Source organism: Rhinoraja longicauda, chromosome 42 (genome assembly GCF_053455715.1).
Source record: "Rhinoraja longicauda isolate Sanriku21f chromosome 42, sRhiLon1.1, whole genome shotgun sequence".
Taxonomy (NCBI): domain Eukaryota; kingdom Metazoa; phylum Chordata; class Chondrichthyes; order Rajiformes; family Arhynchobatidae; genus Rhinoraja; species Rhinoraja longicauda.
The window spans coordinates 1,931,916-1,956,050 of NC_135994.1; the positions used below are offsets into that span (position 1 = coordinate 1,931,916).

Consider the following 24,135-nt stretch of genomic DNA (forward strand, 5'->3'; position numbering starts at 1 on the left):
TTTATTTTTAAGGTTCAAATGCATTAGATAAAATGTTCCATTTAGGTAGGAACAGCTGAGAGAATGGGAACAAAAGAGGTTATAAATGAAAAGCTACGTTTTTTCTTTTTGATTTCGATCATTTTAGGCATTTATTTTTGCGAGTTACAAGTGCAAATTTTACTAACAGTTAATTATCCTTTCTAGTATAATATTACAGTTTACCTCATCAACATAATTCCAAACTGAAAGTGCAGGAGGCACGCAGTGAGCTTGGGCAGCCTGAAATTTACCCAGGATATACAAAGTATTAAGTTTTAAACTATTGCCATAAAGTTCATAACTAAGACAGTGCCTTTTTTACACATGGATGTCTTTTAGATATCAAAAAGGGGTAACAGCTGATATGGAAAGAGCTGGCAGAAAAACGCAGGAAGAAAATACTAATTGAAACTTTTGAATTAAGCCATTTAATTTTAGGCTTTCTTCCTCCATTTCCTCGCAGAAGGTCTCATGCTTCTCTGAAAGGTAAATATTTCAAGAAAACGGGAATTAAATTCATTACCTAATTCTATTTTGCACAAAGGAGTTTGTGGTTAATTCTGATGCCCAGATGCAACGTGCCAACAGACTGACACTCAATTATACGGAGTTACTGCAAATAATTCACAACAACCGTAACATTTCCACAACTTTTATCTGGCAGACACTAAGTCCCATTCCTGTTGGTTTGCTACACAATAACTATGCAATATAAAAGTAAATAAATAAATAATCTTTGAGAATGATCGTTTGATTATTGAAACTTTGTGACCAAAGGGAATGGCGATAGGAAAGTTGGGTAAACAGGAGCTCTCAACTCTTCTCCGCAAATACTCATTTTGATAGTTGGAAAACATTGTCAGACTGGAGTTTTGATTTTCTTTCATTTTTTCAGCAGGAAAAAAAATATTTGTTTGTGTGTGTGATATATCCTCAATAGAAACTGTAATATTTTCCTATAACATAGCCGGCAAAATAATTATTCGCATCATAAAGTAACTTCGCTGAAAGGAAGAAAACATAGCCTGGTATGGTGCCTTTCCCTCTTGTTATCAGCCAATTTGCACACAAAGTCTAACAGCAAAGATGTTTAATGGCCAATTAATCTCATTTTGCTAAGCTTTGATGAAAGTTAAATATTGACTCTGATGTTTAGATAACTCAATGTCAGAGTCAACGTTAGAGGGATAGCATCTTTTACTCCCAGAACAGATGGAGAAGCCTATAATTTAGTATATAGAAACCAAAGGCTACTTTTCTGACTATTTAATACTCTCTAAGTTCTGCACAGCAGTGCCAATCCGAATCGTGATTCTAAGTCTGCGCATAAGGCTCAATACCACATTCATGTCCCCACCATGATCCATACATTTTTGTAGTTCCAAAAAACCTACCATTTAAGGAAGGTAGAGAAGCAGGAAGAAATTATCAGGATTTTGTAAATAATTCAGACCAGCACTGGGGTGAAGCATGTTCCAAGACAGCTGCACATTTTATTGCAAAATATAGAAAGGTAGTAAATAAACACAAATAAATAAATGCTTCACACAGAACGGAGCATTTAGATTTAGTGACTTAATTTAATGCAAAAAAAGGGGATAAATTTACAAACTCTTGATCTAGGTAAGCACACATTCAAAGCGCCACCTGCAGAGTTGTCGGCCTAGTTCCAACTGTGCTCTCTGCCAAAAACATTGAACTCATTCTCATATTTTACTACCAGTGACATTAATATCTTTCTCAGATATAACTTATTGCAAACTTTTACCAGGATGATGCATTGTTTGCTTTTCCACTAACTGATGGATTATCATTTCTAAAGAAGGCACTCTCTCTCAACTGCAAGAGCATCGTTAGAATTGTCCTTTTTTTTTTGCGCATCATGCTATCAAGAACGAACACTGCTTTTGCTCATAGCCGCTGATGCAGATGTTAGTTGCTTGCCAGTCGATTGCTATAAATTAATCTTTTGTTTTGCGCACAGCCGATGCTATTCAGAATTGGCAGTTTTGCTCATTGCCGCTAGCACAGACCTTTTTAGTTGTTTGCCACCAAAAAGGATATTGCATCCAATTTAAGAAGTATGTTGTTGAACTAAAAGCACCAGCTCCAGAAATGCAGTATAACCCATATGGACTGTTACCTCTATGGTCTCGTAAGTTTTCATACCTGGGAGATTCTGAAAATACCCAATTATAGGCTTGTGTTTAAAACAAGCACTTTTAGCCCTGACGAGAGCATTGGGTTGAAGTCAGGAATGTGCATTAATGCTGGTCATGGCAACAACACCCATATCTCATGAATGGGTTTTAATAAAAGGGAAACAAATAGGGGAGACAGAACAGCAGTGAGCAAGGTAACAACAGTTGAAGTCAAGTTTAAACAGAATCTGAAAAAAAAACAAACACAAGGACAGTGGCTTTTATTATTTTGTTCCATTTGCTTCTTTTGCGCAAATATTCAGTGCACATGTAAGCAGAAACTCGATAAAAGCCTAAATTTGTTTTAAAAAAATCAAATATAATGCCAAAAATAGGAACTTAAATTTGGTATATTGTTTACAAAGCACAAAAACTATTAATACTTTTTCACTCAGAGAGTTGTAAATCTGTAGAATTCTCTGCCTCAGAGGACAGTGGAGGCCGATTCTCTGGATGCTTTCAAGAGAGTTAGATAGAGCTCTTAATGATAGCGGAGTCAGGGGGTATGGGGAGAAGGCAGGAACGGGGTACTGATTGTGGATGATCAGCCATGATCACATTGAATGGCGGTGCTGGCTCGAAGGGCCTACTCCTGCACCCATTGTCTATTTGTATTACATTCCCAAGTAACATTGTATTTTGACAAATTGAATCAAAAATGTTAACTCCTCAAGATCACTAGTTTGAGTCTATTCAACATCAAGCATGGACCTCATCTTAAATAATAATGAATAGAACCCACCATAATCCGAGGAGACAAAGTCCCTTATGTTTTAGGGAAGGCAAAAAGCTGCACTGGCCATAAAGGATCAGGTGTACTGAGAGAAAAACAAAACCAGAATTATTTGTGAGTTGCTGTGTTTTCAACTCACCAAAGTTGAAAAGCAATCTGACATGGGCTATTCATAATTACTATTCAGTAATTGGAAAATTTCAGCCCGATCTGTTTACCATTTTGAACAGATAGATGTTCTGTGTCATGCCCAAATGGAAAGATTGCATCATTGTTCTTTTTTAATAAATTTATTTAAAATAAATTATGCACAAGAAAAACCACATGCTTGATTACAAAAATTCTTAACACATCATTAAAAAAAAATACAAATACGACATGTGCATCTGCAGTTCATCTTGTATCAGGTGCCAATAGCCCATAAAAAATAAAAAGCAATCAGTTTAAAGTTTTGTACTTAGGTTGCAAACTTGTACAAAATAAATTCTGAGAAATAAAATAAATTTAGCATAATAAACTGCTGAAGCACAGAAGGTCATTTATCCCAATAAGTCTGCACCCATATATCTGCTCAAGTCATGCAATCTCTCTTCACTTCATCATGAACTGTCCAGGACTCACCAGCCATGGCTTGCATTACTCACTCTGTACGAGCGAGGCAAACCAGAAAACTCAAAATAAACGTTGAACGAGACATAACATTTGAACCTCTTAAAAATGCAGTGTCACAAAATTGAAAATTCCACTTACTTTCTTACAAAGTTCTGAGAACTGCTCTGTGAATGCTCCATTGGACCTAATTTTCATAGTAATAAAAAGACATGTTATACCATCTAGGTATTTAACGGTCTTAATAATCTATTTGAAACATAGCATGGCACATTCCAAAATAAATAAGTAGTGTTACCTACGTTGTTTGGTCTCTCATTCTTCAAATAACAGTATCCTCCTTAATCCTCAGGAGTGAGTCCAGGTTACCTACATGGACGCAATCCCTTCTGATGTTTCATTTTGGTGATGTCGCCCATGAGCTTTTCCCTTTCAGCACACTAGTGACACCATTCATTTGATACATACACTTTTCACAGTAACCAGAACAAAGTGTAATAAACAATAGCACATTATTGAACTCTAGTGTGAAAACAACCATGTGGTTCATTATTAACAATGGCTGCAAGTCTGAGGAATGAGCATAATGAAAAACTCATCACATTTCACAAAATATTGCAAGCAGACATTCTTGACCAAAAGGAAAACAGGGAAGATGGCAAATTCAAAGATGAAGAAATCAGTGGGCAACAAGGAAAACGCATTAATACATGGGTAAAGATGTGGTAGAAAAAGAACTGGAAAATAAAACCTTAAAAAATGCTATTCCTCAACTGGATGCCAGAAGTTTCTTAGAAAGGTATAAGCCATAATGAAATTTGTTGGCCGATAAAATCATCAGCCTTGCATTGGCCAAAATCATCAGCTTTGCATCAGTCTAAATCTTGGAATGTCCTACCCAACAGTACTGTGGGAGAACCTTAACAGGACTGCAAGGGTTCACAGTTGTGGCTCACCATCACCTTCTCAAGGGCAATAAATGCTGATATTGCTAGCTAAGCCCAGATCCCAGATGAATAAGAAAACTAGATTTTATAGCCTCTGTAGGTTATGATGCAGAAAACAACAAAATAGTCAAGCACTACAGCTGTCACATTACCAATTTGCGATGTTTTAAATGCGAGCCTCAGCAGGGTAAAAATAATCTGAATCATGGTGCTGGAGTCTTTTGTGTCCGCTATTACCACTCACTGAGTATGTGGGGAGAGCACATTCACCCATGATTTGGGCTTGCATGCTAGTCTTTCCGAGTGTGGAAATATTCTGCTAACACCAAAACAAAAGACTCTGGGATGCCAGATGATAGCTAGAATCAATAATGGCTGCCTTAATCCAATGAATAGCAAAAGCAGGCAACTGGAGGTCTGCAGCCAGTTGCAGCGAAAGGAAATAATTAACCAAGATGTCCTCAATGTGGTCACACTGCTGCAGAAAGTCCCATGGGAACTTCATCACAAGAGTGAACCAACACTACTGCCTAAAAGGTGTTGTGGGAGATGCAACTTGCAGATAATGGTCCCAGCTGAGCCAGTGGGGCAACTAGTTACTTATAACAGAAGTGGAGAAGAAATGGACTACCTGGAAGGCCTGAAATGGACTCTGGGCACATTAGCTGGCCACGAACGAACAGGGCAAAATGGCTTGCCACCACCATGCCCAAAACCCGCATGTGATAGGACAGAAAATATGCAGTCCTTTTGGTCTGCCCATACATGATTCAGGGTCTTGAAAGAGGCCAATTTGCTGGCTTTGTACTGTACTTTTTATTTGAAACGTGATTTTGGTTTTTGGACACAAGGCAAAGATTGTTTTAATTTTAGTAGTATAGTGTACTTAAATAAATGTAAGCTTTCTGCTACAATTGATGATCCTGGTCTTCAAATGTAATTAAACTTCCTATCCCAATGTTCTGGGTAGTTTGGGAAAATCTAATGAATGGTTTTGCTTCAATTGATTATTGAAACTTCAGATCAAATCTATCCCAATTTACCCCAAAAGTTGATGTTTACATAAACCTTTTTAATGTTGCAGCAAGTCCCAAAGTTTATTTACAAAACGTATACTCTGTTGCAATGTAGAAAATACTGCAGCAGATACACAAACTAGCTCAAGCATCAATATGATAATCAGATTTTACATGTTACTGGACGACCCGTGGACCCGTTGTTACTAAAGGTTCATTAGTAACTTGTCAGTTTCTTTGTGAACTAAATTAAGGTGCAAGTGAGAGCGCATTTATTAAAGTTTATCAAGTGAATTACTGTTAAAATATAACAAACCTTGATACTGCACACCGCAGGCGAATGGTAAGGTAGGCCTAAAATTGTTGCGCTATCGTGTACCATTTTGCCGGTATTTCAGGAACATGAATACATACAAGATGAAGGTTTTAGTTATATATATATATTGATTAAGATAAATAATCACAAGGATAGTGGGATAACTCCAATTCAACAGCACTAGGATCTTTAAGGTGTACTTGAGAAAGTAGACAAGGATATGTGTTTACGCTCTTCCAATAGACAGCACACATTAGCACTGTAATATCAACCTAGATTCTTGCTTTCAAATTTCTGCAGTGGAGTTGAACTGTCAACCTTCTTACTCAGAGGTTAGAGCGTTACCTACTAGATCAAGGCTGACTTCGCAAAGTGTTCTTAATGTACACAATATGAATCACCAGAATGGAGATCCACAAACCATAACTACTCTTGAGGTTCCGTTCTAAAACATTTAAAAGACACTTGGACAGGTACATGGATGGAAAGGTTTAGCGGGATATGGGCCAAACGCAGGCATATGGGACTAGAGTACATGGGGCACCTTGATCAGCATGAGCAAACTCGACCGAAGAGCCCGTTTCCATGCTGCATGACTGAGTAAATGCCATATACCACACTGCATTAAGCTGCAGAGATTGAAGTACATTTCTTCTGGTTTGCATGGTGATTCATCAGTTGGCTGGTTATAACACGGCAACTAGCTGTTGCTCCAGATATCTGTCTCAGACAGAATATATGAAACAGTTGAAAAGTCGACAAATAAATGCCAAATTCAGCTCTCAAAAATAGTGAACCATTCAGGTTGATCTGCAGTTTTGATTTCCCTTCTGAAGCCAGGAACAAGAAATGCAATAATGATTTATGTTGGCACTCCCATCCCAGCAGCCGCAACATAATTTGAAATTCATTTGTTAATAAAAGTAGCATTATTTTAGAAATGGTTATTATGGGGACAAGAAATTTGTATCATTTCAATGCACATTTAATAGGTACACCACCCTTTCTTACCAGATGTCTCATTTGAAGTGGTGAACTTAGCTTTGCCATCTACTTTTACAGGTAACTCCTTCACTATTCAAGTCTCACTTTAGTGAAACATTATTACTTCCAAGTTTTCAGGTCTACATCTGCAGTTAACTTTATGTTGCAACGCTTGAAACAAACTCGTTTTCTATCAGTGTGGGCACTATAGTCTACCTCGTACAGCTTTTTATAAAAACAGATAATGTTTTAGCCTTTTTTGTGGGGAAAACTTGACAGCACTTGAAGGAATCAAATCATTTTCAGGAAGCATTACTATTTATACAATAGGCAGACCGTAGCCAAATACCGTTCAACTGGTCTAACTGATCCCTTAGTGTCACCTGGTATCACAAAATGCTGGAGTAACTCAGCGGGTCAGGCAGCATCTCTGGAGGGAAGGAATGGGTGGCGTTACGGGTCGAGACCATTCTTCAGACTGATGTCAGGGGGGGCGGGACAAAGAAAGGATATAGGTGGATACAGGAAGACAGTGAGAGAACTGGGAAGGGGAAGAGAGGGACAGAGGAACTATCTAAAGTTGGAGAAATCAATGTTCATACCGCTGAGCTGTAAGCTGCCCAAGCGAAATATCATATCATATCATATCATATATATACAGCCGGAAACAGGCCTTTTCGGCCCTCCAAGTCCGTGCTGCCCAGCGATCCCCGCACATTAACACTATCCTACACCAACTAGGGACAATTTTTACATTTACCCAGCCAATTAACCTACATACCTGTACGTCTTTGGAGTACTTTGAGGTGCCTTTCCTCCAATTTGCGGTGGGCTGCATGGCGGTGCTGGCTCGAAGGGCCGAATGGCCTCCTCCTGCACCTATTGTCTATTGTCACTATGACACTGGAGGAGGCCCATGACAGAAAGGTCAGACTGGGAGTGGAAGTGCTCAGCCACCGGGAGATCAGGTTGGTTAAAGCGGACTGAGCGAACGTGTTGAGCGAAACAATCACCGAGCCTGCGCTTGGTACCTTAGTGTCACCTGCTTATAATTACAATCGATTGTAGATGTGGGGGAGAAGCGTCATGAAGAGGGAGATTGAGCAATTTCAGTTCTACTTTGTCACAGCAGTTTACTCAACTGTTGACCCCATTGCAACAAATCCTTTCCTTGCTGTGCACTAGTTGGCATTGTAACTGGTTTCTCCTCACATACATGTCCCTTCACGTTTCTGATGCAAATTTAGTACAGTCTCCAGAATGCCTATGCCATTCATATACCAAAAAGATCCAACCAGTTACTAACATTGTGAATATCAGTATATTGTTTCTCCTCATCCTCTGCACTGCCTGTTAATTAGTTTTAGAAATGAAATTGGGCAGGCTGAGCCAGAAAATGTTAAGCGTTGTTCACTTCAGAAAAACAGTCCCCCCTTCAAAGTATTTCCAACATTATTTTATTTCAGATTTCCAACATTGCAAAGGTTAGCTTTTAAATCATCGGATTCGCCTCACTTAGTTCTATTCTCACCTATCCACAGTAAGAGCTTCTACAGAAGTAACTTTCCCTCTCAACATTTTGCAGCCTTAGCATTCAATTCAACCAATCATCTGGCCTTGTATGTTCTTCATCACAATACACACAAGTTCATCCATCTCTGCCTCTGAAACTTCCATATCATTTCCTGACTTCATTATTCATGGCCAATTTCCCATTTTCCATAGAAAGTAAATCAGCTTATCCAAACTCTATGCTCTTGATTCCAAATCAGCACTTTTTCTAATATACCCTTAAAATGCTTTAAGAAAGCCAATATATCATTAAATGTTCCCGAGACTGATGGATGGGTTTTACAATGTTGTATGGACTCCTTATGGCCAGTCTTTGAGATTAATTGGGGCATTGAGGGGTAGAATGGTAGTGGCAAAGCAAATCATTGGAGCTGGCCAGAAACATTTCATAAACAAGAACAGTGATCATAAATGAGAAAGGCCCAGCATTGAAGATAATGGTAGAGAGCGCAAGCAACATTGTGCATGGTGGGCCAAAGTGACTGGCAAAGAGAAAATTGAGGTCTAGAGGTAAAGTACAGATAGGGACTGGAGAATAGGAAGTATTATGGCAGATCTGAACAAAGTTGCACATGTGGAAGAATTAATATAGAATATAGAAAAGTTGAGCCTAGCTGAAGAATTCACAAGGCTGACTGCAGGGTCCGAACCCAAATCGTTGCCTGTCCATTCCCTCCACAAAAGCTGCCTGACCTGCTGAGTTACTCCAGTACTTTGTGTTTTGACTGTAAACCTTATGATTCAAATCAAGAATGCAGCTGGAGACAGGAAAAGAAAATTGTAGAGTAAGCTGAAAGTTTATTTTAAGCTAACTTTTAAACCGCAGGCCATTTAAGTTCATTCTACAGATAGGCAGTTTCGAAATCATGTGTAAATAGAGGGTACAACAAAGTGCCATCAGCACACGTTACAAAAGTTAATCGATGTTTGTGAAAGGAAGGAACATTGGGGAGAACAAGTCGAAGTTACAGACTCAAGGATAACAGCATCTGATACCAGACATTTAACATTAGTTTTATGAAATGGATATGGTTAGGCAATTTTATTAACTGGACTCAAACCAATAAACAGGAAAATTAAATCAAACTTTAGAAAATATGTAAAAAAGGCCTTCTACAGTTGCCAAGATTGATGTGAAAATAATGCCTTTTAGAGAAATTAATGTCAAGCCTGTTTTGGCCGATATGGGACTCTAGTCCAATGCCAATATGGAGTACACTTAACTACAAAGTTAACAGTTTTAAGTAGTTACCTTTGATCCCTGCACAATGGCAGACGATAGAAGGCAGTGTGCCACAAGTATCAGTGCCAGGACTACCTATTCAAAATTCACACAAATAATTTGTGATTTGGAAATCTATCTGGTTAATCTGTAGCTTTCACAGATAGGAATATGCGGAATAGGAATATCCATACCCAATCTGCCCTATGCGACTCACTACCTTTCGCATGAGGTAGACAACATTGAAAAAGAAAAATAGCAGCTAAATGGAAATTGAACCTCTGGCATATTGAGGGAAAAGCCGAAGTGTCAGCTAATAGACAAGAAACAGAAGAGGAGAGGGATACAGGTGAAGAGATTGTTACAAGCAGCAACAGGCCAGCAAAATAATTTTAAAATAACCATCAATGCATTTTCTGGATTCAAAAGTAATGGTCAGGCACAGTTCTGAGCCTCCACTATAGAAAAAAATATCATTAAAATACCAATAAAAATTTACAATAACGGCACCAGAACAGCTGTCGGGAAAATGGAAACTTTAAAAAAATGGCACAACTATGCTCAATTTGGGCAGTGTAGATGTGCAGCGAGCAAAAACCGCAGAGGCCATAAATAAAGTACATTTAGTTCAATACAGAAATATGGCTCTCATGAGCACAGATTGAGAGAAATAGTTTGTTTTTCCAAAAGGAAGCCAGAATATTCTAGTGGCATGAAAAATTGCTGAACGATTGAGATGGAATGAGAGTTGATCCACAAGGCTAGGCCATAAACATTAGCTTAATCAATCACACCCAGCACCTAAAATAAAATTTACAATAGACCCAATAATTTAAAGCGACTTTGATAACACAGTAAATATGAACTTGCGCCCAAGTGCTAAGAGGTTAAAAATTCTACCCAACTACCTTGCCAGATATTTATCATTGATCCTACTGCACCATTTCCATTATCTCACATGTTTACTTCAAGCAACATCCATACCTTAAGAAATGTTGGAAAAATAAGACAAGCTGTCTTTTGATAAACCTGTCAGACAAGATTTCTAAATATACTTAAAACAATTTCATCACGGAAAATTGTAAGAATTACCATAACTCCAGTTTCTAAATTGTATATCATGTTTGCTAAATATAAGCGATCATGTTTGCTGCCAATCCAGCCAGTTTAGCTGTGATGCTTAGCTACCCCAAGATTGTTAATCTTAGCAATGGTAAAAAATTGCTGCCCAAATTGTGACTACATCCCACCTTATGAAAAAATACATGATTTCCACCCCTTCCCACTAGATTCCACTGGAAATGTAAATGTGGAGGACAAGGATAAAATCATTATGTTGTGAATTATTTGCACCAAATGACAGGAGGCAATTTTAATAAAAATGGAATCTTACTTCCCATATTCCAAATCAACTGGCGCAACTTATATTTCAATCAACAGGACTCATCACTCTTCCAGTTAAAAAAACAGCCCAATTAGACGACAACTCACCTGCTTCCATTCCATGCTTTTTCCAAGATATGCACTTCCTGAACATCTCTCCATGATTTCATTTTTTAATAAATCATATACACTTCCACAATTCCCATTGCAGATGAATAGTACAAATTAACAGTCCCATCAAAAGGACCTGTCTCTGCACAATTTTCGGAACAATTTTTGGGAAGTTAGTTGACTTTGGCCGAGTTGAATTTATAATTTGTTTCAGAAGTGAAGTGTTTTAACTCACTGCATCATCTGGTCCCCAAAAAGTCAATCTACTGAAGTTTTCACACAAGGAATATGAAACAATACACAAATGAAAATTTATTTTATTGTTATACACTCAACAGACTTTCATAGAAATGAAGGTGAACACATTTCTTGTTTTAAAAGGTCTACAATGAAACAAGTACACTTAGTTTAGGACTGTATAGGTTCTGTTGTCCTGGAGGTCTGCATCAGTCGAACGATTAACGATGGAGGGGAAAAACACTACATGTAATCGCTTAGAAAAGCATTAACCATAGCAAAGAACTATGTAGTAATCAATATATACACATTATACAAGTACTGTACCATTAAACCTTTCCTACGCATAAGGTGAAACTATAGTTGGTTTCTCGTTTTACTGGCATAACCAAACAGCAACCGAAGTGTTAATTACTCCATTTTAATAATCACTTCGCTGCAAAGTCCAATGTAGGAAACAGTGCGTTTTGGCAGTACAGCAATAAATCAAAAACATCAAATTCTGAAATAAAAAAATTAAAACCAATTACCAAGACCAGTAGTGAAAACCAGAATTCAAATTGACGGGAAAAAATGCAGTTCAGATTACTAGCAGGTAGAATGAGAACACTATTGCAATACTGCAAGACAGTCTAATTTGTGTGGAATATCAATAATTGAGACCTTCACAATTCCCTCGCACATTGAAACAAAAAGTGTAGCCAATTGTGATTGGGTCAGTGTTAAGTCGTAAAGAAACAATCTCACTATGGTACTACTCTAAGAATTAGGACTGCTTTGTTTCTTCCAAATCTTTAAAAAAGTTTGTGGTGTACCCATTTCTCGCCTGGAAGTTTTAATCAGGAAAAAAGGGTATTGTTTGTGACATTCTGGTTCATTTTACTGGCAAGGGCTAACAATAATTGAAGACTACCAATAAAGTAGTAACTGCTCCTACCCTGTTCCCAGTGAACTGCAGCTTGTATATTTGCCCAAAGATGTAGGTATGTAGGGTGGAGAAGAAAATGTTAACTGTTAAAATGCAGACCCAAGGTTTAATTTATAAAAAACTAAACTCATGTAGTAGTCAAACATCAGAACAAAGGATAGATGAATGCCAGAATCCTAAACCACTGATGCCAGATATGATTATAAATAGTATTGACATTTCAGTGCAAGGATTTAAAACAAAATAGCAAGTGATACTTCGAACACTGTGATTTTGGGAACTGAAAGAAGCAAAACAATCAACATGAAAGCAGATTCCTGTCAAAATGTCCTGCTGTAGTAAATCATTATTGACTTGAACAGTCATTTTTTCAGGCTTGATGAATAGGAAAATTTATCTTGTCCACCTATTACAAACAGGATTCCACTGTACATTGAACTATGGTGCACCATTTACCAGTTATGTAATTAATATTTATGAATTGCACTCCTGGATTAGAAGAAATGAATTCCAAAAGTATGTGGCAGCTGCAATATTAGCTGCTTGATATCAATCAACACTAATACCTAGTGGTAGTGTACCAAATTGAATTTCACAATTTTGTACTATATCCCCATAGCTTGAGAAGGCATGTAAAGGGGAGGGAAATGTGGACAAGGGAAATCAGATGTACTGGGAGTTTGTCTGCCCACTATTCGCAGCTGAACCCGTTGTAAGAAGACCCAGTGCTTCTTCAAACAGGAAGAGAGAAGTGAATCAAGATAATTTTGCCGACTTTATTTTCTGCAATCAATTGCAGGTTGATCAGGAGTTTCAGACATTTGGAACCAAACTGTGCCCCCACCCAAAAGGAACAGTAGAGCAAAAAGATAAATTAGAAATTATGCACAATAGCTGGAAAATTACTAAAAACAGGCAGGATTCTCTGTTCACCTGAGGCCAATGAAAACATGGCAACTGATATCTACACTCATTCAACTATTTTAAATTTGAGTTCTAAAGTAGAAAGCAGATCAAGAAAAGTAGCAGGAAAAACTATAACGTCCCATGCAGTGGTCCTGGGTTCCCACAAATGCAAAAAAAGTTACAATACAGATTTCCAAAGACCAAAAGGACCACCAACCCAACAATACCCACTTTACACAGCATCAAAAATGTCTTGCTTCCTGTGGCTTTAGCAAAATTAAGTCAGCTGGCTGACAAATGATAGACTTGGTTTTCACAGACCTCAGTCACATAGAGAACAGATACATAGAGGAGGCAGCTACACATTCAATTAAATGGGTGTATTCAAGGCTGTATTCCAGATTTAGATGGAAAATAATCATGTCAGAAAAATTTATCCAGAATTATGCAGCCTTCAATTCCCAAGACTGTTGTAGGTTGAGATATATACCAAGGCATCTTACAATACAAACACACCCTGGAAAACTTTGCAGTAGAGGTGGCTCAATTTGTGGCTAATTTTGCCACTTAATTCACATCCATTTCTGCCACTATGCTTTGCCAAAGCCAAATCTAGCACGTGTCTAAATCTTGCAACGCAGGTTTCCAGAAGTAAAATGCGCAAATCAGTGAGTTGACAAGATACTCCCAAATCTGTGCACAATTGGCCGTAACCAAGTCAATGGACAGAGAATTTTCCAATGTCACTTCGAAAACATCGTACAGGATTAGAACAACTTCCTCCTGCATTTTAGTTAAATATTTTCACAATTCTCCCATTACTGTGTTTTTAAAAAAAATTATCAGGTGGATGGGTGGAGGAAGAAGGGTGGAGAAAACATTAAATTATTCTAAATGACAAATGTTCATAATCCTGAATCTACATATGATCAAGAAAAGCAGAATTTTTGATACTGTGTGCTTCACCAATGTTAGAAGTGGCAAGGCAACTTAATCATTCTCCCCTGTCCATCCCAAATTCCTTCCCCCCACACCACCATTTATAAATTCTAGACAGTGGTACAGTAAACCCTCGTTATAACGAACCATGGAGGTTGGGAAAGATGGTAACAGCCGGGAAGACGGTGGGTTCTGGCACTGTCAGCCCAGCCTGCAAGCGGCCATGGGTGGCGTCAGCAGCCTAGCCTGGCAATGAAGGTCAGTACAACCAAAATCCGTTATAAAAAAAGTCCATAAAAACAAGGGTTTACTGTACTGCCAAACTACCTTGTATCAATTGAGCCTGGGGCCTTATTTGCACCTGTAAAGCAGAGTCCCAGCACAATCTTCTCAGATCTGACAAACTACATAGCTTTCTTTTATTAGTATACTGAAATGATAAAACAAATATTTAAAGGAGCTGAGTCACACCTCTCTCAGGTGATCAACTCCATGTCACTGGGTGGTGAATCTCCCAGCTGTTGCAGTGGGTGTAGGGGTCATAGCTGTCATTGAGGTCATGGGAGTCATCATTCCCATCTTCACTTGGTTGCGGAGATTCGCATTCTGCTCCAGTAGGAGCTCATTGGTAGCCATCAGGTTTGACACCTGTTTTTGGAGATCCTCAACGCGCTTTTGGAGCATGAGATTCTCTTCTTTCAGAAACCGGTGGTCAGTTGCGCCTGCATTCTGCATTCCATACTCGTATACTTCGAAACCCAAGCCCTCCATCCTCCGCCTCTTCAAGTGTGCGTCGTTGCCATCATAATGGTCAGTGTCATAACCTCTGGTGTAGAGGTCATCATAGCGATCATATCTGCGTGCCAAGGGAGAAAACACTTGGCTGTGCGCCATACCTTGGTTTTCAAAACCATACTCGTCGCGCTTTACGTGCAGGAATTTACATTTGGGCCCTCTTTGACAGTCACCCTTTTGATAGTCGTGGCAGATCGGAATCTCACCTTTATTAACGGGTAGATCAGAAGATAAAAGGCCAAGGGTGGACATCTCATTAGCGTCTGGGTGGCGGAACTTGCAGCGCTTACCGCGGTTGCAGACGTTGCGCAGGAAGTCACGGCAAATATCATCTGTACTGGGGCCAGCCTCCTCGGTGCCGTTATCTGGCATTTTTATAGATTATTTCTGCGCTGTTTAGCCAAGGCGCTACGCAAGCAACTGCAAAAGAAAAAAAAGGCAGGTCTTTACAGAGAAAGAGCGATCGTTTACAAACTAACTGCTGCGCATTCTATAAAACACTGAAATTAGTGGCCGGAGTAGCAAAATTAAGTGGCAGTTAGCAGGGAGGTCTGTGCAATATCTTTGCTTGCACAAGGAAAAAGTCACTAGTGAATGTTAAATCCACAAGTGAGGTGTGCGCAAAAAAAAAAAAAGAAACCTTTTCAGGTTTATAGTTTTCCAACTCCAGAACAGATCACATCCTGATGTGCCATCAGAACTTTTTGAAATGTGCACAAAATGTGTACCAATATTTATGAAAAAATCAGTACGATGATCTCCAAACAGTGCCAGCCTAACTCACCATGGCAGTGCTCCACACGAATTATCAGCTTTAGCCAAGGAAGCACACAACTTGACCAACGGAAATTTGAAGCCCCTTGTCCATCCTTCCACAGGTAGCAAACGGCATTCTTAATCTCGTTGTACTTGTACAATGACAATAAAGATATTGTATTGTATTTCTTGGAAACTACACCAACAAGCACATTCTCAACTTTTTTTCCCCTTTAAAATACTTACACAGCAGAACAATACATCTTGTATAACTAGCTTTGTTAAACCAGTACTCATTTCAATTACAAAGGAAAGGTGTCAACTGCACAAAACCTCTCCAATCAGCAGCTAACTACAGTTGCCCTGAAATAACTGGCACCATGTGGAATGTGAACACAAGGCTCAAGCAAGTTACTCCAGGTAGCTCCGAGCCAATTACAGTATGCCAAAACCCCACTTTTGTTTCCATGTTTGCACACTTGGCCTTCCATTCATTTAACTTTGCATACTATTTTCTTCCATAAGGCAGGGCATTATTAATTACTAACAATGCAAAAATAAGAAATTGGACTTATACAAAGTATGTGACCACTTCTGTACTTGCCATACGAGTTATAGCAATTTAACACTTCCTGGACTGTACCAGGTTTTCAATGCTATCAGAACACTTGGCCTCCACTTTCTTCGTCGGGAAACACCTCAAACCACGTGAACACAAAATCAAGTCCTCACTCAGAAAGTGTACACTGTAATAATCAGACCTAGTCAAACTGCCAAAATAAAGAGGCAGAACCATTTAGAATACTCTCCATTGCCTTAGATGCGTACGAATATCCATACGCACGTACGATCCTGGCACTCCAACTGCAGCAACTGTCACAAAGAATAGCAATTCTAGCCCTTCGTGCAAGATTAAACATATCCTAAACATTTTTGAAAACTATTTAAGTACAAACAATTTTTAAAAAAACAATTTCTCTACCCCTCCCCCACATAACGGCTTGTTGTACCCTGCATAACACGCAACGAGATAACGGGCAGTATTTGATGGTGGTTTTCATCTTTTACCGTCGATCTATATATCTCAGCATGTGGTTTGATGAACACAGACTCCGTCGCTCCAGATTGTAGCTGTGAGAAGCAGCAGGAATCCCACTAACACCTTCCCTGGTAGGCCGCAATGGCGCCTTTGGGCCTCGACTTCCTGTTACAAATTAAAACGCCTCCCGGTCGCAGACAAACGCGGACTCTCTCCGCACAAGGTTTGCACATTCAAATCGAGAATGCCACGGGTACATTAAAGTGCATGAAAAGTCACAAACCAGGGCTGGGTTGCCTATACAGTTCAGCTCGGCTTCTTCCCTCACAGCTCCCGACACAAAGAGGCTTCTACGCAGGTCCTCCCAGTTAAGGGTAACTTCGTAACTGGTCCTCCGAGCCAAGAGGAAACCCCGCCGCCCGCCAGCTGAAGGCAACAGCACCTTTGACGGCAGACACAGTGAAGCCTGGCATTGCCTGGCAATACCAAATAAATGACAAACAGCAAACCTTAATGAAGTTTGGATCGGTCATTTAGAAATGCATCGTTTGAGAAAAATGCATTATTTTCTATAAGTGGCCTTCCAATAACATTTTAACTTCTTTGGGTTAAATATGTATTCCCTGCAATATAACCATAACTAATCCTTCCACATTTTAAATAGGAAAATGCAAGCACTGAAGTTTATTTTAACATCGTTTTCAACAGCCCAAGTTAAAATGGGCGAGTGTTTCAATTGGAATCAATATTACCAACAATCCATCGTGGACCAACCACAATGAGCCAATACCAAGAAGCCACACCAACTTCCTCAGGAGGCCGACAAAATTTGGCACATCACCAATGTCTCTTACAAACTTCTACAGATGCACCATAGAACGCATACTGTCGGGTCGCATCACAGTTTGGTTTGGGAACAACTCTGCCCACGACCGCAAGACTTGTGGATGTAGCCCAGTCCATCACAAGCAAGCCAACATAATCAAAGACTTGTCCCACCCTGGTCATTCCTTCTCCCTGCTCCCGTCGGGCAGAAGATAGAGAAGCTTGAAAATGTGCAACACCAGACTCGGGAACAGATTCTAGCCTTCTGTTATCAGGCTTCTGAAAGGTCCTTCCATAAGCTGGGGTACAATTCACCTCTAACCCATTGCAGACACTTGACTTTGTCCATAGAACTGCATTACAATGTTAAAAACTACAGAAACAAAATCCTTTGGTATCCCAGTCTTCCAAATGTACATAAACTATGTATTCATTCCATCCTTTCACCATCTCCAAAATACAGAATTATGTCTTAAATGTGCATTCACCTTCGTATCTAAGATTACAATTTTCTACACTCTAGGTTTTATGACATACTGCATCCTAATCAGCACCATCTAGTGTGTGCACTGGATCCCAGATGAGCAACATCTTTACCATAAAGATATCATTTGTGTTTTCAAATTCCTCCATAAACTCACCCTTCCCTCTCTCGGTATCAGCCCCAAACCCTCAAGGTTTTTGAACACGTCTAACTTTGGTCTCCTGCTTTCCCCAGAATTTAATTGGTCAACCAAAAGCAGCCATGTTTACCTTCAGTCACTGAGGTCCCATGCTTTGGAAGTTCCCCAAAATTTCCAATCCACCAAACTTGTACTTCTGATAACATTTTATGGTATTTATTTTAATATCCTCCCAGTTGGCCTGGCATCAATTCTTATAAACTGTCTCATGAGCCAGCAATCTCAATTTCATCTCAGGGTAGCAATCCAAAATATAATTCTTCATCTGGTGCAGACACTAGGGCTGGGATTTTGCCCTCACATTCTCAACATCTTCTGAGAGGGACAATTCCGTTCACATAATGGAGCAAAACAGTTGCACAGGAAAGACAAGAGAACACCAGCTCGATTCTCTATTATTTAGAACTTCTCAAATGATAGCCACAAGACACACAGAAAATGAGTACAAGGAAATGCAGATAGACACAAAATGCTGGAATAACTCAGCAGGACAGGCAGCATCACTGGATAGAAGGAATGGGTGACGTTTCAGGTTGAGACCCTTCCTCAGACTTGCTCAGTCTGAAGGAGGGTCTTGACCCGAAAAGTCACCCATTCCTTCTATCCAGTGATGCTGCCTGTCCCACTGAATTACTCCACGCTTTGTGTCTTATCTTCGGTTTAAACCAGCATCTGCAACAAGGAAGGATCACAAAAAAACAACACAAAGTGCTGAAGTAACTCAGGGGGTCAGCATCCGTGGAGAACATGGATAGGTGATGTTTAGGGTCCCAACCAGAAACGTCGTCTGTCCATGTTCTCCAGGGATGCTGCCTGACCTACTGAATTACCCCAGCACTTTTTATTTCACAGAGAATACCCATGATTATTCACATGTTGACATTAAATTATGAAATAGTCATATGGCCATTTGAAGTGTTTGGCACCAATCCATGTTCTCGAGATGCTGCCCGACCCACTGAGTCATTACAGCAACATGACCTTTTTTGTAAGCCAACATCTGCAGTTCCTTGTTTCTACTCTCTATCAATATGCCTCACCTTATTACAGTCAAATATAATACGGGTTTGTCTGCAACAATACTCAGACCTCATTACCCATTGGTTTGCTATTGATGACCTTTCATCAACCCAAACCATTCACTTGATGTCTATTTCAGACTGGCATTTGCAGATTTTGATTTATTTGTTTAATTAACAAGGATTGGAAAAGGGTAGGGATAATTCAGACATCAGAAATGTTGAAAGAGGTTAATGAATGCCAATACAAACAGAATGCCGGAAGAACTCAGCATCTGTGGAGGCAAAAGATTCAAATCAACATTTCAGATTGAGACCTTGCATCAGGACTGAGGGGAAACAGGAAATATTGTGAATTTGAAGGGGGGGGGGGGGAGGGGGGAGGTGATCGAGGCTAGTGGGTGATAAGTGGAACCAGACTGGGAATGAATGAGGTGGCACCAGATGAGACAAAGGCTGATAGATCACGTTTGTGCAGTAATCAACCAGAACCAGAAGTCAGATGGGGAAGGGAACGATGTAACCAGGGAAGGATAAACATTGCTTGATTTTCTTTAAGACTCCTTTCCAACACAACTTGCTCGTTGGAAAAACTGAAATATTCCATTCTGGGTGGGCAGAAGGTGTTAATTTTGCAATAGAGGATGAAATCAAGATTTCAGCATCTGCAGTTTTTTGTATCTCCATTAAGTATTATGAACCTCGTCTTAATAAAAAGACCTTCAGGGCTATGGCACCCAGGATGGAGGCGCGCACAAATAGTGGAGCAAGGAGGAGTAACACGTCGAGGATAAGAGCTGGAGCACCTTCGATTTTTGGAAGCTGCGGTGTTCGGAGGGTGTACAATTTACAGCGCCAGGGAAAGACATTCATCGACTCTGGATTTCACTTCCAAGCAGCCTCCACGTTAATCATGCTTTGAAAACAATTGATAAAATGAACTCGGGGCCTCATCAATACCAAGGTATGGAGGATGGAGGAATATTTTCAGGAAGGCGACCGACCACCCTATTGATGAATTTATCCGCCGATTAGGCGCAATACCTTCAGGCGCCATTTTGTAACTAAGGCGGAGAAAAATGCGGCTCGAAAGCCGGATTTAAAATGGCGCCCCCGCATTACCCTACCCCCTCCTCAATTATACAAGGAATCAAACAACTTACGCCTCTAGAAAGAATAGGACGTGAACGATTCAAAGGAAATGACAAGATGACCACACCAGCTTTCCCCATTCGCGATCGAGCGTCCCTTCATTATCACGGTATAACGAACTCAAATCATAAAACTCTGAAACTGAACTATTACAGGAAAACTATACTGAACACTAAAACAAAGCAAAAGTAATAGAGTCAGAGCCAAACTTAATGAAATGCAATAATTAAATAATCACAACGGGATGCTGCCTGTCCCTCAGTTACTCCAGCATTTTGTGTCTATCTACTTTTTCAATAGTTGGCCAATAGTTGGACAGTGATTCATTATATTTGAAAATTAAATCAAATTGAGAAATTTTCCCAGTTTGTGATTTGATGGATTATAGAAAGGACCATTTTCAAAGATCATATACCACTGAAATCAAAGGAACTGAGGTGGTCAAAAACAAGACATGAATATTATTAAACCACCCAGAAATGCCACTTGAAATGTGCTGATATCAGATGATGTAGTGCAGGGTTTCTTCAAACAGAATCATGGAAAGTGCTTTCAAATAATTACAAGCTTAACAAAGCCGATGTGTGTTTCACATTGGCTGGTGAAGAAATAACATGCACTTAATTGCAAGGAACTTTTAATATATTAATATCCTAAAACACTTCTCAGGAGTGTTGACATGTGACAGACAACCTGTAATAGATGACAGCTGAGATCCAGTGGAAGGATATTATGAGTGAATTAAAATCATGGAGGGGAAGTAGTTGAGGGCGGGAAGTCGAGTTTGAGACAACGTAGCTAGAAGCTGTATAGCGATGTGACCAAAAAGCAGGCAAATGTGAGCAGCTTCGATGGGGCTTCTTGGCATGGGAGAGTTGGGCCAAAGGGCCTGCCTCCGTGCTGTATGACTATGATTTACGGTAGTTGTCAATAGTGAAGCAAAGAAAAACAGGGATCAGGACCAGAACTGGAGGAATGCAGAGAATTGAGAGGGCACCAAGAAGTTAGAGCATGACAATTTTTTAAAAAATTGTAAATAAAACAATGAAAATTTCAAAACCAAGATGGTGCCTGACCAAAACCAATCCAAGTTAACAGGCACAGGAGTAATATGTACTGATGTGAGGTAGGTTTTGATAAAGGGAAAGCAACAGCTATTGAAGGAATGTTATGTCCCAAATGCAAGAGGTGCAGAGATTTCTAGGTATGTTTCGTTCATTTAATTAGTTGTTTACACCCCCCCCCCCAAACTCGCTGCTGAATTAACCAGAATTGTAAATAGAGGAAAAGGGAACAAGCTTAGATAACTCTTACAAGAGCAATATGGAATTTCATGATTCTGAGAGTTTTGCGTGGTTTAACAGGATGTGATTCCTCAAAAGATGGATGGTAATAATTTGCAAATACATTTCCACTGAGCAAAGGGATGCATTTGTTTATAAATGGTGCATCTATGTGTGTATTACTATATGATTTTTATGTTGTCATTGAACTACGTGTAGTTTGCTGAACAGCATTATGAAGTCACTGGTTTATGGTTGTCACAGAAAAAAAGACAGTCGCAGACCACGAACTCAAAATCATCCTGCCGACCCCTGTACTTTTGTACTGAAAACAGAATTTGGCTTAATAAAATATCATGGGTTTATATCAAGAGTCAAAGACGTTTTTATTGTCATATGCCCCAGATAAAATAATGAAATTCTTACTTGCAACAGCACAACAGAATATGTAAATAGGAATATGTAATGTAATCCTTCCAAAATACAAATTGTTAAAGAAAATGACAATTTTCAGCCACAATAAAGCCGTCAAATTTACCAGAAGCTAGAAGTGTCATGCTAAGACGAAAGGTATGTTCATAAATATCCCTGCTTTGAAACATTGTGCAATTACAGATTGCAAGGAAATCTGATCTTTGTACTATAATCAGTTTGCTTATTTTATTTGTTTTTACTGTTTCATACTAGTGCACTATTCTATTAAGTTCAGACAAGCAGCACCTCATATTTCGCTTGGGCAGCTTACAACCCAGCACTATGAATATTGATTTCTCCAATTTCAAGTAACTCCTGCATTCCCTCCCCTCTCTCCCCCCTTCCCCATTCTAGTCGTCCTACCAGTTCCACTGGTCGCACCCTTGTATCCCTCGTTAGCACACCTTCCTCAGCCAACAATGGGCTACTTTGGGATCCACCCTTCCTGAGGTATCTGTTGCCGGCCCTGATTTGTTCTGGCTTTATCTCGCTTCCAGTTTAGAACTAGAACTAGAACAAACTACAAAACACAAATAATCCAGTGTTCACTTCTCAGCCGGAAGCCATCATCTAGTAGCCAGCTACCTCTGTAGCTACCCATCCCCAAACATACTTGACTAAATTTCTGATGCTGCCCCCCAACCATTCAGCACTAAAATCAGAATCTCGAGTCCATGTTCCATCTTGAGAGTCATAGAGTCAGAGTTCTGCAGCATGGAAACAGACAATGCGAGGCAGCAGCTCGACCAGCTGAGCCACCTCATCAAACACCCTCTGGAAATCCAAGTATAGAGCATGCACCAGTTTCCCCTTAATCACAGCATGTTACATTTGCAAAAGAACTAATAAATCAGCAAAATGTAATTTCTCTTTCAAAATACCACGTTGACTTTGCCTTGAATTTCTTTAAAAAGTGGTCTGCTAGAATGTCTTAAAAAAATAATTGAACATTTTCCCCATGACAGATCTTAAACTAACTTAAGAATAAGCGGTATGTCATTTAGGACTGAGGTTAGGAAAAACTTTTTCACCCAGCGTTGTGAATCTGTGGAATTCTCTGCCACAGAAGGCAGTGGAGGCCAATTCACTGGATGTTTAAGTGTTAGATATAGCTCTTGGGGCTAACGGAATCAAGGGATATGGGGAGAAAGCAGGAACGGGGTACTGATTTTGGATGATCAGCCATGATCAAATTGAATGGCGGTGCTGGCTCGAAGGGCCGAATGGCCTACTCCTGCACCTATTTTCTATGTATGTTTCTAACTGACCTGCTGTTTCCTGCTTTGTGCCTCCCTCCCCTTTTTGAATAAAGGAGTTTAATATGCTATTCCCTAATCTAATAGAGCTTTCTCAGAACCTAGAATTTTTAGTTGAAAACAAAACATTAATCTCATTATCCACTTCTTTTAAGTCATTGTAATGAAGCTCATACAAATTCTCAAACTGAAATCTCCAACTCAATACCAGAGTAAAAAAGTTTCGTGTTCAATGCCTATAATTGAACTATTCCCTCACCCCAACCTTTCCCTTGGAAAATGCCTAAAACCAAACAAGTGTTATCCACATTGGTATCGTGTTTAACCCAGAGAGCTTCTAACCACATATTGCGAATGGCAAGTATATAATTCGTACCTGATAGTTGATAATGCAGAACTCAATGAAAACATGTCCTACAGAACAGCAACCAGAAAAATAAATTTGATAATCAACTAATGCTACAAGCTATTAAAAAAAGGTGTTTGGCAGGTCTCTGGGAGCGCAATTAATTCAGGGAGCAGAGTATAGAGCAGTTGCTTTACAATATATTCCAATATGTTACCACTCATGTAGACACAAAATGCTGGAGTAACTCAGCAGGTCAGGCAGCATCTCGGGAGAGAAGAAATTCCTGAGATGCTGCCTGACCCACTGAGTTACTCCAGCGTTTTGTGTCTACATTCGATTCAAAACCAGCATCTGCAGGTTTTTTTCCTACACATGTTAC

At 39.5% G+C, this 24,135-nt stretch overlaps 3 protein-coding genes across 7 annotated transcripts in view; all 3 read right to left on the minus strand.

The window, feature by feature from the left end:
• Nucleotides 1–24,135, minus strand: part of LOC144612062 (zinc finger CCCH domain-containing protein 10-like) — a 74,024-nt gene that overhangs the window by 12,552 nt on the left and 37,337 nt on the right. The gene's annotated exons all lie outside the window — the stretch shown is intronic.
• The window catches only part of LOC144612064 (zinc finger CCCH domain-containing protein 10-like), a 37,688-nt gene that overhangs the window by 6,456 nt on the left and 7,097 nt on the right, over nucleotides 1–24,135 (minus strand). Inside the window, exons 1-2 of one of the 5 annotated variants that reach the window (XM_078431596.1) lie at nucleotides 15,127–15,236; nucleotides 3,706–3,751 (exon numbers count right to left, since the gene is read on the minus strand). The exons of 2 other annotated variants lie outside the window; for them this stretch is intronic. The gene's annotated coding sequence lies outside the window, so the exon portion shown is untranslated. Of the gene's footprint in view, nucleotides 1–3,705; nucleotides 3,752–15,126; nucleotides 15,237–16,744; nucleotides 16,988–24,135 lie in introns of those variants that run through there. 2 more of the 5 variants (XM_078431595.1, XM_078431597.1) reach the window with 2 other exon arrangements.
• Nucleotides 11,417–17,247, minus strand: LOC144612065 (zinc finger CCCH domain-containing protein 10-like). The gene is made up of 2 exons (XM_078431599.1): nucleotides 16,999–17,247; nucleotides 11,417–15,340 (listed from the first exon to the last, which is right to left on the minus strand). The coding sequence occupies exon 2, from the start codon at nucleotides 15,290–15,292 to the stop codon at nucleotides 14,621–14,623; it is 672 nt and encodes a 223-aa protein (XP_078287725.1). The 5' UTR covers nucleotides 15,293–15,340; nucleotides 16,999–17,247; the 3' UTR covers nucleotides 11,417–14,620.